At 42.6% G+C, this 13,049-nt stretch overlaps 3 protein-coding genes across 3 annotated transcripts; 1 reads left to right on the plus strand and 2 right to left on the minus strand.

The window, feature by feature from the left end:
* Nucleotides 1–426: 426 nt before the first annotated feature.
* Nucleotides 427–1,665, minus strand: ENH_00053760 (hypothetical protein; the record flags this gene model as incomplete). Its single annotated transcript, XM_013581508.1, has 2 exons — nt 427–711; nt 1,511–1,665. Coding segments are annotated over 2 exons (440 nt in total), but the record flags the coding sequence as incomplete, so codon positions are not given.
* A 433-nt stretch (nt 1,666–2,098) lies between these two features.
* ENH_00053770 (adenosine kinase, putative) lies at nt 2,099–4,548 on the plus strand (the record flags this gene model as incomplete). The annotated part of the gene is made up of 6 exons (XM_013581509.1): nt 2,099–2,320; nt 2,513–2,591; nt 3,044–3,123; nt 3,611–3,937; nt 4,213–4,387; nt 4,490–4,548. 6 exons carry the CDS (start codon nt 2,099–2,101, stop codon nt 4,546–4,548), a joined length of 942 nt encoding a protein of 313 aa, XP_013436963.1.
* A 1,993-nt stretch (nt 4,549–6,541) lies between these two features.
* On the minus strand, nt 6,542–11,086 carry ENH_00053780 (hypothetical protein, conserved; the record flags this gene model as incomplete). Its single annotated transcript, XM_013581510.1, has 7 exons — nt 6,542–6,717; nt 6,834–6,896; nt 7,232–7,605; nt 9,020–9,396; nt 9,690–10,098; nt 10,309–10,530; nt 10,650–11,086. 7 exons carry the CDS (start codon nt 11,084–11,086, stop codon nt 6,542–6,544), a joined length of 2,058 nt encoding a protein of 685 aa, XP_013436964.1.
* Between the last annotated feature and the right edge of the window lie 1,963 nt (nt 11,087–13,049).

Raw genomic sequence — 13,049 nt, forward strand, 5'->3', positions numbered from 1 at the left:
GGCGTGGGCCCGCGCGTGTCTGCTGCGCTGCAGCGGCTGCAGTGCGGCGGCCGCTGGCAGTGCGGAGTGAGCGAATTGAGTTTTATAAAAGTTTTTGAAAAAGAAAAAAAAGAAAATAAAATAATTTATTTGACAGCAGACGCAGCAGCAGAACTGCAGACACTCGAGCCCGACGCGGTGTACGTACTCGGCGGGCTCGTGGACAGAAACCGATTCAAGTTTTTGACTTTCCACAAAAGCCAAGCAGCAAACTTGCGAGCAGCCAAACTCCCCATCAGCAGCACTTTCAGCAGCAGCAGCAGCAGCAGCAGCAGCAGCAGCAGCAGCACAGGCGGCTTCCGCGGCTCCAAGATACTCACTGTCAACCAGGCACGACCCGCAAACCCTAAACCCTAAACCCTAAACCCTAAACCCTCAGAGTCGCACGGCCGCAGCTGCTGCTCCCGCCGCTGCTGCTGCTGCGCCTGCTCCAGCCGCTGCTGCTGCTGCTCATCTTGCGGCGGCTCCTGCTGCTCCTCGTGCTGCTGCTGCTGCTGCCGCTGCTCACGTTGCTGCTGCTGCTGCCGCTGCTCACGTCGCTGCTGCTGCTGCTCGCAGTGCTCCTGCTGCTGCCGCTCTTCATATTGCTGCTCGTGCCGCTGCTGCTGCTCTTCATATTGCTGCTGCTGCTGCTGCTGCTGCTGCTGCTGCTGCTGCTGCTGCTGCAGGCTGCTTCAGTGCTGATGGCCTACGCGGAGTTGGGCAGCTGGCGCGCAGCTCTTTCGCGGGCGCTGCCGCAGCGCAAAACTTGGGGAGTTCCTTTGGAGGAAGAAGAAGAGCCTTTTGTCAACAATTTGCTGCTCGAAGACTAGCTGCTGCTGCTGCTGCTGCTGCTGCTGCTGCTGCTGCTGCTGCTGCTGCTGCTGCTGCAGGTCCTGCTGCTGCTGCAGCAGGCGCCGCTGAAGCAGCTGCGGCGCTGCAGTTGCAGACCCTGCTGAGGCAGCAGCAGCGTGCTGCAGGAGCAGCCACTGCTGCAGAAGCCGCAACTGCTGCCGTTGCAGCAGCAGCAGCAGCAGCAGCGGCAGCTGCTGCTGCTGCTGCTGCTGCTGCTGCTGCTGAGGTAGTATCCGCGGGCGCGCTCAGATGTATGGAAGTTCAGCAGATAATTATAATAAGTGGAGTTCGAAATACAAAAAGTGGTTTTAGACATTTAAATTTGTTTTGAAGATTCAGATTTATATTTTGGCAGAAGCAAAACAACATTTAAAGAAATAAATATATTTAATTAGTGGACTTAAGTGCTTTGCTGCTGCTGCTGCTGCTGCATCGCGTGCAACAGCAGCAGCCAGAGCGCATGCAGGCTTTGCTGCTGCGTCTCGCTGCTGCTGCTGCTGCTGCTGCTGCTGCTGCTGCTGCTGTCGGCGCTGCTGCCATTAGAGAAGACTTTAGATCTCCTTTTGAATTTAAATTAAAAGGCGAACTTTCACGAAGTAAAAGACCTTCAAATTTGAACTTAAATTAAAACGCGAACTTCCACGCGAGTTGCTGCTGCTGCTGCTGCTGCTGCTGCTGCTGCTGCAGCAGGGGGGCCCCACGAGCTGCTGCAGGGAGTTCTGGCTGCGGGTTGTCTTTGGAGTCTGCGGAGTTTGGCGAGGAATTGGAAGTTGAATTTGAAAGTAAAAGCATTAAATGTGAAACTAAAAGAAATAAATAACTTTTAAAAGAATTTAATTTCAAATTGCTGCCAAGTTGAACAGACCTGCAGGCAGCCGGCGAGCCGCCGCCGCCCGCCCGCGGCGGCTGCGGCTGCTGCGTCTTCGCCGCTGCTGCAGCGAAGTTCGCAGCAGCAATTTGAAATTCCGAAAAGAAATAAAATTCGAATTCGAATTGCTGCAGCAAAAAGGAGCAGCAGCAGCTGCTGGCAGCAGCAGCAGCGCAGCAGCGCGAGCAGCGGGCCCCGCGGTCCGCGCGGCTGGCTGCGTGTCGCAGCAGCAGCAGCAGCAGCGCAGCAGCAGCAGCAGCAGCAGCAGCAGCACTTACCGGGCTCGCCAGAAAGCGCCGCGAAAACTGGAGCTGGATTTGCTGCTGCAGCAGCAACACGAAGACGCCAGGAAGCAAAATGCTGCTGCTTTCCGCCTGCAACCCGCTGCTGGACGTGGTGGCGGAGGTGCCGCTGCTGCTGCTGCAGCAGTTCGAGCTGCCCTTCGGCGGCGCTGTCTTAGCAGCAAAACAGCAAATGGAATTATTCACAAAAGTGCCGCAGCAGTTTTGCTGCAGCTTTTTGCCCGGCGGCTGCGGCCAGAACACCGTGCGGGTTTACCAGGCGCTCTGCGGCAACCAAGTCCGTCGGACTTAGCCAAATTTCAGCTTTTTTTCTTTTTTTTTTTAATAACTTTTCAGCTTTTAATTATTTCCCTGGCTTGTCACCCCTTGAATGAAAGCCCTGCTCCTCCCGAGCCCGAATCTGCTCCCGCTGCTGCTGCTGCTGCTGCTGCTGCTGCTGCTGCTGCTGCTGCTGCTGTTGCTGCTGCAGCCCGGCAGAAGCATGTTCCTCGGGAGCATCGGCAACGACAAAGAGGGCAAGCAGCTCAAAGAGCTCCTCGAGTCGCAAGGTGAGCTTTCTCTTTCCACTTCCGTGCTGCTGCTGCTGCTGATTTTCATCTTCTGCTGCTGCTGCTGCTGCTGCTGCTGCTGCTGCTGCTTATCTTCTCCCTTCTGCTGCTGCTGCTGCTGCTTCTTTCGTCCCTTCTGCGCTGCTGCTCTTCCTTTTCTCCCTTTTGTTCCCGCTGCCAACCCCCTTCTGCCTGCTGCTGCTGCGAACTCGCTGCTGCTGTCCCTGCTGCTGCTGCTGCACCTGCTGCTGCACCTGCTGCTGTCCTTGCTGCTGTTGCTGCTGCTGCTTCCTCTGCCATCCCTGCTGCTGTGGTTCCGCCTGCCGTCGTTCCTGCTGCTGCCGCTGTCCCTGCGGCTCCGCCTGCCGCTTCACCCGCTGCCCTTGCTGCTGCTGCTGTTGCTGCTGCTGCCGCTGCTGCTGCTGCTGCTGCTGCTGCTGCTGCTGCTGCAGGCATTGAAACGCTGTACAAAGTGTGCGAAGACGAGCCGACGGGGACTTGTTTGGTGCTGGTGGCGGAGAAGGAACGGAGTGTATGTACACGTCTGGGAGCTGCAACAAAAATAAATTTGGAATTTTTGAAATCCATTTTTGAAAAAGTCGAAAAAGCAAATGCTGTTTACTGCACTGGCTTTCTCCTGTCTTCTTCCACCGAGGCAAGTCCATTTATTTATTTATTATTTATTTATTTATTTAATTATTTATTATTTATTTATTTATTTATTTATTTATTTATATTTATTTGTTTTTTATTTATTTACTTGTGTTTGTGTATTTTTATTTTATGTGTTTGTTTCAGTTTTGTTATTTCAGTTTTATTAGTTTCGACTTTGTTCATTTCAACTTTATTTATTCTTGTTTATTCAGTCCATTCAATTTGATTTAATTTGTAATTTAATTTAATTTAATTTAATTTAATTTAATTTAATTTAATTCGAGGAAAGAAAAGAATAAATAAAAATAAAAATCAGAAAAAGAAGAAAAACAAAAGTGAGAGGAAAGCGAAGCGGCGTTTTGCAGGTGGCGATTGAGCTGTCTAGACACTGCGGAGCCGCGGGCAAGCTCTTCGCGTTCAACTTGTCGGCTTCATTTCTTTTTGAAGTTTACAAAAAAGAAATAAAAGAAGTTTTGAAAAACACTTCTCTTTTAATTGGAAACAAAGAAGAAGCAACTGCTTTTGCTGCTTCCTGCGGCTTCGACTGCAGCGGCAGCACCGGCGACGTCGCGCTCCAGCTGCTGCAGCTCCTGCTGCAGCTGCAGCAGCAGCAGCAGCAGCAGCAGCAGCAGCAGCAGCAGCAGCAGCAGCAGCAGCAGCAGCAAGGGGGAGAAGAAGCAAAAGATAAAAAAGTTTTGGAAAATGAACATTCAAAAAGAAAAATAAATCCGCTTTTCAAAGCTGTTGTAATTACACAAGGGCCTGATGCAGTCATTGTGGCCTCGACTGAGTGAGCAGTTTTAACTTGAATTATTTTAATTAATTTAAATTTAATTAATTAAATTTAATTATTTAAATTTAATTAATTTATATTTAATTCATTTAAATTTAATTAATTTAAATTTAATTCATTTTGGAAACTTCAAAACCAACTTCTTTTGCTGCTGCTGCTGCTGCTGCTGCGCAGCGCCCCCCCCACCATCCCCAGCAGCAGCAGCAGCAGCAGCAGCAGCAGCAGCACCGCCACCACGACCCCCAGCGGCAGCAGCAGCAGCACCACCCCTCCCACCCCCACCCCCAGCAGCAGCAGCAGCAGCAGCAGCAGCAGCAGCAGCAGCAGCAGCAGCAGCAGCAAGCTGCGGGTGAGCTCTTTTCCTGCTGCTGCAGTGGCAGCAGCAGAAATAAAAGATCTGAACGGCGCCGGCGACGCTTTTGCCGGCGGCTTTTTGTTCGGGCTGCTGCAGTTGGGGTGTACAGACACCGCAGCGCGAGTCGGCAGCTGGTGCGCCGGAGAGGTAATTAAAAAAAGCGGATTTCAGTTTGAACTTCCAAAGGATTTTAAACTTGAAAGTATTTTAAAATCAAAATAATTATTTTATAATTAATTTATTGTTTTTAATTGTTTAATTGTGTTTAATTATATTTAATTGTGTTTAATTATATTTAATTGTGTTTAATTATGTTTAATTATGTCTAATTATTTAATTCTGGTTATTAAAAAAAGCGGATTTCAGTTTGAACTTTCTGATGATTTTAAACTTGAAAGTATTTTAAAACAAAAGTAATTATGTTTTAAATCGAAAATAATTTTTAATTTTGTATTTTTAAATTCTTAAATTCTTTAATTCTTTAATTTTATAATTCTTCAAAAGAAGTTCCAACTTGCAATTAATTTCAACTTGAAAATGTTTTTAAAAAAAAAGTAATTTTAAGCTGCCAAATAATTTCAAAGTCCAAAAATTAAAAATTAATTTAAACTTAAAAACAATTTAAAACTTTAAAACAATTTAAAACTCCAAAACAATTTTAAACTTCAAAATAATTTCAACTTCTTTGAAGTTGAAATTATTTTGAACTTGAAATTATTTTGAACTTCAAATTATTTTGAAGTTGAAATTATTTTGAACTTCAAATTATTTTGAAGTTGAAAGTATTCTGAACTTCAAATTATTTTGAACTTCAAATTATTTTAAACTTCAAATTATTTTGAAGTTGAAAGTACTTTGCAAGTTCGAACTTCAAATAATTTCAAAGTTGAAAATGTTTGCAACTTGGAAGCAAAAAAGAATTTCGAACTTCGAATTATTTCGAACTTTGAAAGAATTCCAACTTCAAATTATTTTCAACTTTGAAGTTTTCAAAACTCTTTTGAACTTCAAAATAATTTCAAACTTTTAAATATTTTTTTATAACTCTTTTGAACTTCAAAATAATTTCAAACTTTTAAATATTTTCCAACTTTGAAATATTTTCCAAGTTTTAAATATTTTCAAACTTTGAAATATTTTGAAGTTCAAATTCTTTTCAAGTTCGAAATTCTTTTCGAGGGAATTTCAAACTTCAAATTATTTCGAATTTGAAATTTTTTCGAATTTGAATTTTGGAATTGAAATTCTGTTGGAGTTTGAAGTTCTTTTGAATTTGAAATTCTTTCAAGTTTTGAATTCTTTTGAATTTAATTTATTTCGAATTAAAACTTCTTTTGGATTTAATTTATTTTGAATTTAATTTCTTTTGAATTTAATTTATTTCGAATTAAATTTCTTTTGAATTTTAAATTATTTCGAATTAAACTTCTTTTGAATTTAATTTATTTTGAATTGAATTTCTTTTGAATTTAATTTATTTCGAATTAAAACTTCTTTTGAATTTAAACTTCTTTGCAAAAAACTTTTAAAAGTTTTCTTTTTTTCGAATTCGAAGTTTTCTCCAAAGACAGAAAACTCAGCTCCACGGAGGCTCCTTCATTTATTATTTATTTATTTATTTATTTATTTATTTACTTATTTATTTATTTATTTGATTATTTTGTTTATTTGTTTATTTATTTATTTTGTTTATTTATATATTTGTTTATTTAATATTTATTTATTTATTTAATTAATTTATTTATTTATTTTATTTATTTATTTATTTTGCCTTTTGCACTTTACGGTTCCTGGGCTTTGAGGTGTACGTACACCCGAATTTGGCGGCCTCGTTGGATTTAAAATTTCGGAGTTTTTATTTATTTGAATTTCAGTTTTAAATAAATGCATTTTAAGTTCTTTTTCTAAAAGGAAATTAAAATATATTTCTCTTTAATCAAAAGTTAAATGAAATTCAAAATAAAAAATAAAATTAAGTTTTTGGAATTCAATTAAAAGCACTTCAAAAAAAAAGAAATTCAAAAGTATAAAAGCAGCAGCAAGTTTTGGTCTTTGGAGAAGTCTGAAGCAGCAAGACTTCTTTTATTTTTTATTTATTTATTTTAGTTGGATTTCTTTTATTATTTATTTATTTATTTGTTTATTTATTTATTTATTTATTCGTTTATTATTTATTTGTGCCTCTGAAGCTGCATTTAGTGCCTCTCTTTGCTGCTGCTGCTGCTGCTGCTGCTGCTGCTGGGGTTTGTTTGTTTGCTGCTGCTGCAGCAGCGCGAGGCAGCTGCAGCAGCAGCTGGTCTTGCTGCTGCAGCTCCTTCTTGAGGCTTTGCAGCTGCAGCAGCCCACACAGCTCAAACCCTAATTCAGCGTTTAGCACGGCCCAAGGGCTAGGGTTTAGGGTTTAGGGTTTAGGGCTTAGGGTTTAGGGTTTAGGGTTTACTTGTCGCTGCTGCAAAAACGCCTGGGCGTGGCACAGCATGAGGTGCTGCTGCAGCTGCAGCGCCTGCAGCAGCAAAAGAAGAAAAGCATTTGAATCAAATTGAAAGTTTAAAATATCTTTTATTGTTTTCAATTTATTTTATTTATTTATTTCATTTATTTTATTATTTAATTTATTTAATTTATTTAATATATTTTATTTTTTCATTCCGGTGAAAACGGGAGCTGCGCAGACACCGCAGAGCTGCAGATACACCCGAACGCCTTGGGAGTCAAACATTTTTATTTTTTATCTTTATTTTATTTTTATTTTTATTTTATTTTTATTTTTATTTTTATTTTTATTTCTAAATTATAAAAAGGAGATAATTCTGTAAAGACGAGATAATTCTCTTACGTGCTGCTGCAGACATTGGCTCTTCCGGGGCTCCTTGCTTCGGCAGTGCTGCTGTTGCTGCTGCTGTTGCTGCTGCTGCTGCTGTTGCTGCTGCTGCTGCAGCTGCTGTTGCTCCTGTTGCTGCTGTAGCTGCTTGTGTTGATGCTGCATTCGCAGCTGTTGCTGCAGCTGCGCTTGCTGCTGCTGCAGTTGCTGCTTCAGCTGCTCTTGCTGCTGCTGCTGCTGCAGTTTCAGCCACTGCTGCTGCTGCTGCTGCTGCTGCTGCTGCTGCTGTTTATGGGTTGCTTCTAGGCGTGCAGCACCAAAGCCATTTATAAGATCGATATAATCCAGTTCATCAGCCTCATTTATATCCTCATTTATTCCATTATTTATTTCATTTATTTCATTTATTTTATTTATTTTATTTATTTCATTTATTTTATTTATTTTATTTATTTTATTTATTTTGTTTGTTTTATTTATTTCATTTGTTTTGCTGCAGCTCAAAAACCTCAGCAGCGGGGTTAACGCGAGGGCCAGTTGATCTGCTAGAGGGGCTGTGGCCTGAAAATAAATTAAATTAAATAAATTAAATTAATTAAATTAAATTAATTAAATTAAATTAAATTAAATTAATTTAATTAAATTAATTTAATTAGATTAAATGGATAAAACAATAAATGTAGAAGGGCTTTGCTGTTAGTGGGTTTTGTTTATTTTCCTTCTGAGCAACTCAAGCCAAAGAAATGCCGAAAACTGCTGCTAAAGTGCAGCAGCAGCAGCAACAGCAGCAGCAGCAACAGCAACAGCAGCAGCAACAGCAGCAGCAGCAACAGCAACAGCAGCAGCAGCAGCAGCAGCAGAAGCACCTGGTGATGGCGCAACAGCAGCGAAGCCTGCTGCGTTGCTGCTGCAACAACAGTGTAGGCCTCAGTAATGGAACGAGAAGGCTCAGCAGCAGCAGCAGCTGCTGCTGCTGCTGCAGGCGTGCGCTGCTGCTGCTGCTGCTGCTGCAGCATACAGGTGCTGCTGCTGCTGCAGCAAGAAGCAGCTGCAGTAAGGGACATCATCGGACACGCAAAGATGAAGATGCAAATTAATTACTTGGATTTAAAACAAACAAATTTAAAAATTAATTATTTAATAAATTCAATTAAATTAAATAGACAATTAATTGATTATTAATTAATTTAGGAGCATTTTAATAAATACGAAAAAAGGCAAAAATCAAAAACCTCTTTCATCTTTTCCTTCACAAATTGACCAATCTGCATTAATTCAACGAATTTAATTAGTTTAATTAATTAAATTAGTTAATTAAATGAATAAATTCAATAAATTCAATTAATTTAATTAGTTTAATTAATTGGAATTAATTAAAATGAAAAGAAAACGAAAAAGAAAACTTCATTTCAAATTCAAAATAAAAAGCTCCGCATACACCGCAGAGCCGCTTGGGGTGTACGCGCAGCTGCATGCGTTTTTGCATTTTCGAATTTTTGGATTTTTTTTAATTTAAAAAGTTTAAAATTAATTATTTAAAAAGCAATTTCATTTATTTATTAATTAGCTTTCAAATGCACTTATTTGCTCAGCAATTCTCCCATTAATTATTTATTTCTGGACTTTTCCTTTTTCAAACTTGCACCAGTACACTCTGCGGTGTACAGACACCTGGGGGCCCCGTGGGACTTTGGGACTTTTCTTTTGTTTTATTTTTATTCTTTTTAATTCCCAAATTTAAAATGTGTTTTAATTAATTGCTGCAGCTTCTTATTTGCTGCTGTTGTTTAGAGCCTCGTGTGTACCTACGGACTTGCTGCTGCTGCTGCTCTTGCTGCTCCTGCTTCACCTGCTGCTGCTGCTGCTCCTTCTTCACCTGGTGCTGTTGCTGCTGCTTCTGCTTCACCTGCTGCTGCTGCAGCTGCTGCTGCTGCTGCTGCTGCTGCTGCAGCTGCTGCTGCGCGTGCTGCTGCTGCTGCTGCTGCTGCTGCTGTTCCCTTTGCTGGTGCTGGTCATTGCCGTGTTTCTGCGGCGTCTGCTGCTTTTGCTCTTGCTGCTGCACCTGCTGCTGCTGCTGCTGCAGTATCTGCTGCTGCTGCAGTATCTGCTGCTGCTGCAGCTGCAGCTGCTGCTGCAGCAGCAAACTTGCCTGGCGTGCCTCAGCTGCGCTTTTAAATAAAGCCTGAGAAAAAAATATTCAAAATAAATAAAAAGAATAAAATAAAAAGATTAATTAAATTGGAGAAATAAATAAAATTAAAAAATAAGAAAATGAATTAAATTCAAAAGCACGAAAGCAACAAAATGAAATAAATCAAAGAAATGTTCTTTGTTTTTATCTAATTCTTTTATTTGACTTTGTGTCATTTATTATTTGTTTATTATTTATTTATTTTGATTATTTTATTTATTTATTTATTTATTTATTTATTTATTTATTTATTTATTTATTTATTTATTTATTTTTAAACCCACATATATGCGAAGAGAGTTAAAAGCAGTACGCAGTTGCTGCTGCTGGTGCTGCTGCTGCAGGTGCTGCTGCAGCCGCTGCTGCAGCAGCAGCTGCTGCTTTTTCTGCCGCTGCAGCGTCAGCAGCTGCTGCTGCTGCTTTTGCTGCTGCAGCTGCTGCTGCTGACTGTGCTGCTGCTGCTTTTGCTGCTGCGTGGCTTGCTGCAGCTGCCGGAAGGCCCGGCGCAGCAGCAGCTGCTGCTGCTGCTGCAGCAGCAGCAGCAGCAGCGCAGCAGCAGCAGCACGCAGCTTCGCTGCGGCCCCACAGATGCGGCGCCAAGCCCCAAATGCATGCATTTTATTTTTCTTTTGTTTTAAATTAAAAAACAAATTTGCTGCTGCTTCCTTTTGCTGCTGCTGCAGGCAGCAGCAGCTGCAGCAGCGCAGCAAAACAAAAACAAAGTTAATTAATTATTTAGTTTCATTTATTTTAAATAATAAGTGCACTATGTATTATTTATTTATTTATTTCATTTATTTATTTATTTATTATTTATTTATTTATTTTATTTATTTATTTATTTATTTATTTTATTTATTTATTTATTTATCTATTTATTTATTTATTTATTTATTTTCTTACAGTGTATGGACAGAGAGACGGCTGAGCGCATGCATTTTAATCTTTTCTTCTTTGGCCTGCAGCAGCAGCAGCAGCTGCTTGAGTTGCTGCTGCTGCTGCTGCTGCTGCTGCTGCTGCGCCGCTGCTGCTGCTGCTGCTGCAGTGCTGCGCCACTGCAGCCACCGCTGCTGCAGCAGCAGCAAATTCGACTGCCGGGTTTTTAACGAAATGTAGACAGAAAATCTGAAATAAAAATAAATAAAATAAATTAATTAAATAATTAATTAATTAATAAACTAATTAATTAATTAATTAATTAATTAATTAATTAATTAATTAAATAATTAAGAATTAATAAATACATTTTTTTTGTATTTTGGGTCTTCTGTGTCCATTGTCTCCAGCAGCAAAAGGCGGCTTTTGCTGCAGCAGCAGATTGTCTTCTTTCTGCTGCTGCTGCCCACGCCTCTGTTGCTCTCTGCTGCTGCTGCTGCTGCTGCTTTTGCTGCTGCAGCTGTTGCTGTTCTCGCTGCTGCTGCTGCTTTTCTTGCCGCTGCTTCTGCTGCTGCTGCTCTATGCAGCAGGAGCACGGGCTGCTGCTGCTGCAGCTGCTGTTCCTGCAGTAGCAGCAACTGCTACTGCTGCTGCTGCTGCTGCTGCTGCTGCTGCTGCTGCTGCTGCTGCTGCTGCTTCGTGCTGCATGCATTTTTAAATCCCCAAACGCAGCCTTAAGAGCCCCACGACGAGCGGAAGCAAAAAAGTGCTGCAGCAGCAGCGCCAAATACGAGTGGGACTGCATTTGCTGCTGCTGCTGCTGCTGCTGCTGCTGCTGCTGCTGCTGCTGCTGCTGCTGGGACTTCAGGGCCTGCTGCTGCAGCAGCTGTTGCTGAGGTTGGCGCTGCTGCTTTGAGTGCTGCTGCTGCTGCAGCAGCAGCAGCAGCAAAGGACGAAATCCAGCAGTGAGGCAGCGGCGAGCAGCAGCAGAAATCGCCCCAGACAGTCTGTAGATGCCTGTAGGCAGCAGCAGCAGCAGCAGCAGCAGCAGCGATGGCAGCAGCAGCAGCAGCAGCGATGGCAGCAGCAGCAGCAATAGCAACAGCAACAGCAGCAGCAACAGAAACAGCAAATGCACTTTCGTGTTTGCATCTACCTGCAGCGTTTTTTACTGTTTAGTTTGTCCAATTAATTAACTAATTAGATAATTAATTAATTAATCAATTAATTAATTAATTAATTAATTAATTAATTAATTAATTAAGTGATTAATTAATCAATTATAATTAATGAAAAATGCATAAGTATTCTTTGGATTATATTTTTTGTTGCTGCTGCTGCAGCTCTGCAGCAGCAGCAGCGGCAGACAGAACCGTTGCTCCTGCTGCTGCTGCTGCTGCTGCTGCTGCTGCTGCTGAAGCAGCAGCAGCTGCTGCTGCTGCTGCTGGGAGCTTACCTACGCAGGAAGTGCAGCTGCTTCTGGAATTTTTTATTTGTGTTTTGTCTCCTTTTGATCTGCTGCTCTTTTGCTGCAGTTTGTCTCCAGCTTTAGGGGAAAAGGGAGAAATAAAATGAAGTGAGCTGCTGCTGCTGCTGCTGCTGCTGCTGCTGCTGCTGCTGCTGCGTGCAGCTGCGTGGCTGCGCACGGCCTGAGGTGTACGTACACCTCAAAGTGGCCTGTGGGGTGTCAACTCAAAGTCTATTTATTCAATTTAAAGCAATCTAAACTTCTTAATTAAACGAACTGCAGCAGCAGCAGCAGCAGCAGCAGCAGCAGCAGCAAAACTCACCTTGAAGCCTTTCCTCAAGGCCCTCTGCGCTGCAGCAGCAGCAAACTCAGCGGGGGAGGCCCCCCTAGAGGGCCCCCCGTGCCGCTCTTTTAGGGTACTTGAGGGGCCCCTGGGGGCCCCCCAAAACTCCTTGAAGCTGCTGGGGCCCCCAGGGCCCCCTTGGGGGCCCCCGGGGCCCCCCTGGGGCCCCCCATAGACCCGAAAGGCCCCCTGGGGGCCCCAAGAGATTCCCTGGTGGTCTTCGGGGCCCCCTTGGGGGCCCCCAGAGGCCTCTTGGGGGCCCCCATGGCCCCAAGGGGCCCCCTGGGGGCCCCTGGGGACTTCCGGGGGGCCCCCAAATACCCCTTTGGGGCCCCCAAGGACCCGCGGGGGGCCCCCAGGGGGCCCCCCGAGGGGGCCCCCAGGGGGCCCCCCAGGGGCCCCCGGGCTTTGGGGGGCCCCCCGGCTGGGGCTGTCTTTGAGGAGGAGGCAAATGCGTCTTAAGAAAAGTTCATTCTGAAGAAAAAAAAGAAAATAAATAAATTAAAATATAAATAAAAAGAAATAAAAGAATTAAATTAATTAAAATATAAATAAAAAGAAATAAAAGAATTAAATTAATTAAAATTAAAAAAAGAAAAAAAAGAAACATTTTGAGTTTATTTGGCTGCTGTGGCTGAAAAGGTTTTAAAAGTTAAAAGCGAATTAAAATGCAATTAAAGTCTTTTTATTTATTTATTATTTATTTATTTATTTATATATTTATTTATTATTTATTTAGTTATTTTATTTATTTATTTATTTATTTATTTATTTATTTATTTTTGAAGACAGAATTTATATATACTTGCTCTTGGGACCCTGGTGTCGCCCTAGGGGAATCAGCAGCAGCAGCAGCAGCAGCAGCAGCAGCAGCAGCATTGGGGCGATGGCTTTTGCGTTTTGCTGCTGCAGCAGCAGCAGCAGCAGCAGCAGCAGAGCAGGTGCAGCGCGCGGCAG

This window comes from Eimeria necatrix, genomic scaffold (assembly GCF_000499385.1).
Source record: "Eimeria necatrix Houghton genomic scaffold, Enh_scaff437, whole genome shotgun sequence".
In the NCBI taxonomy this organism is placed as follows: domain Eukaryota; phylum Apicomplexa; class Conoidasida; order Eucoccidiorida; family Eimeriidae; genus Eimeria; species Eimeria necatrix.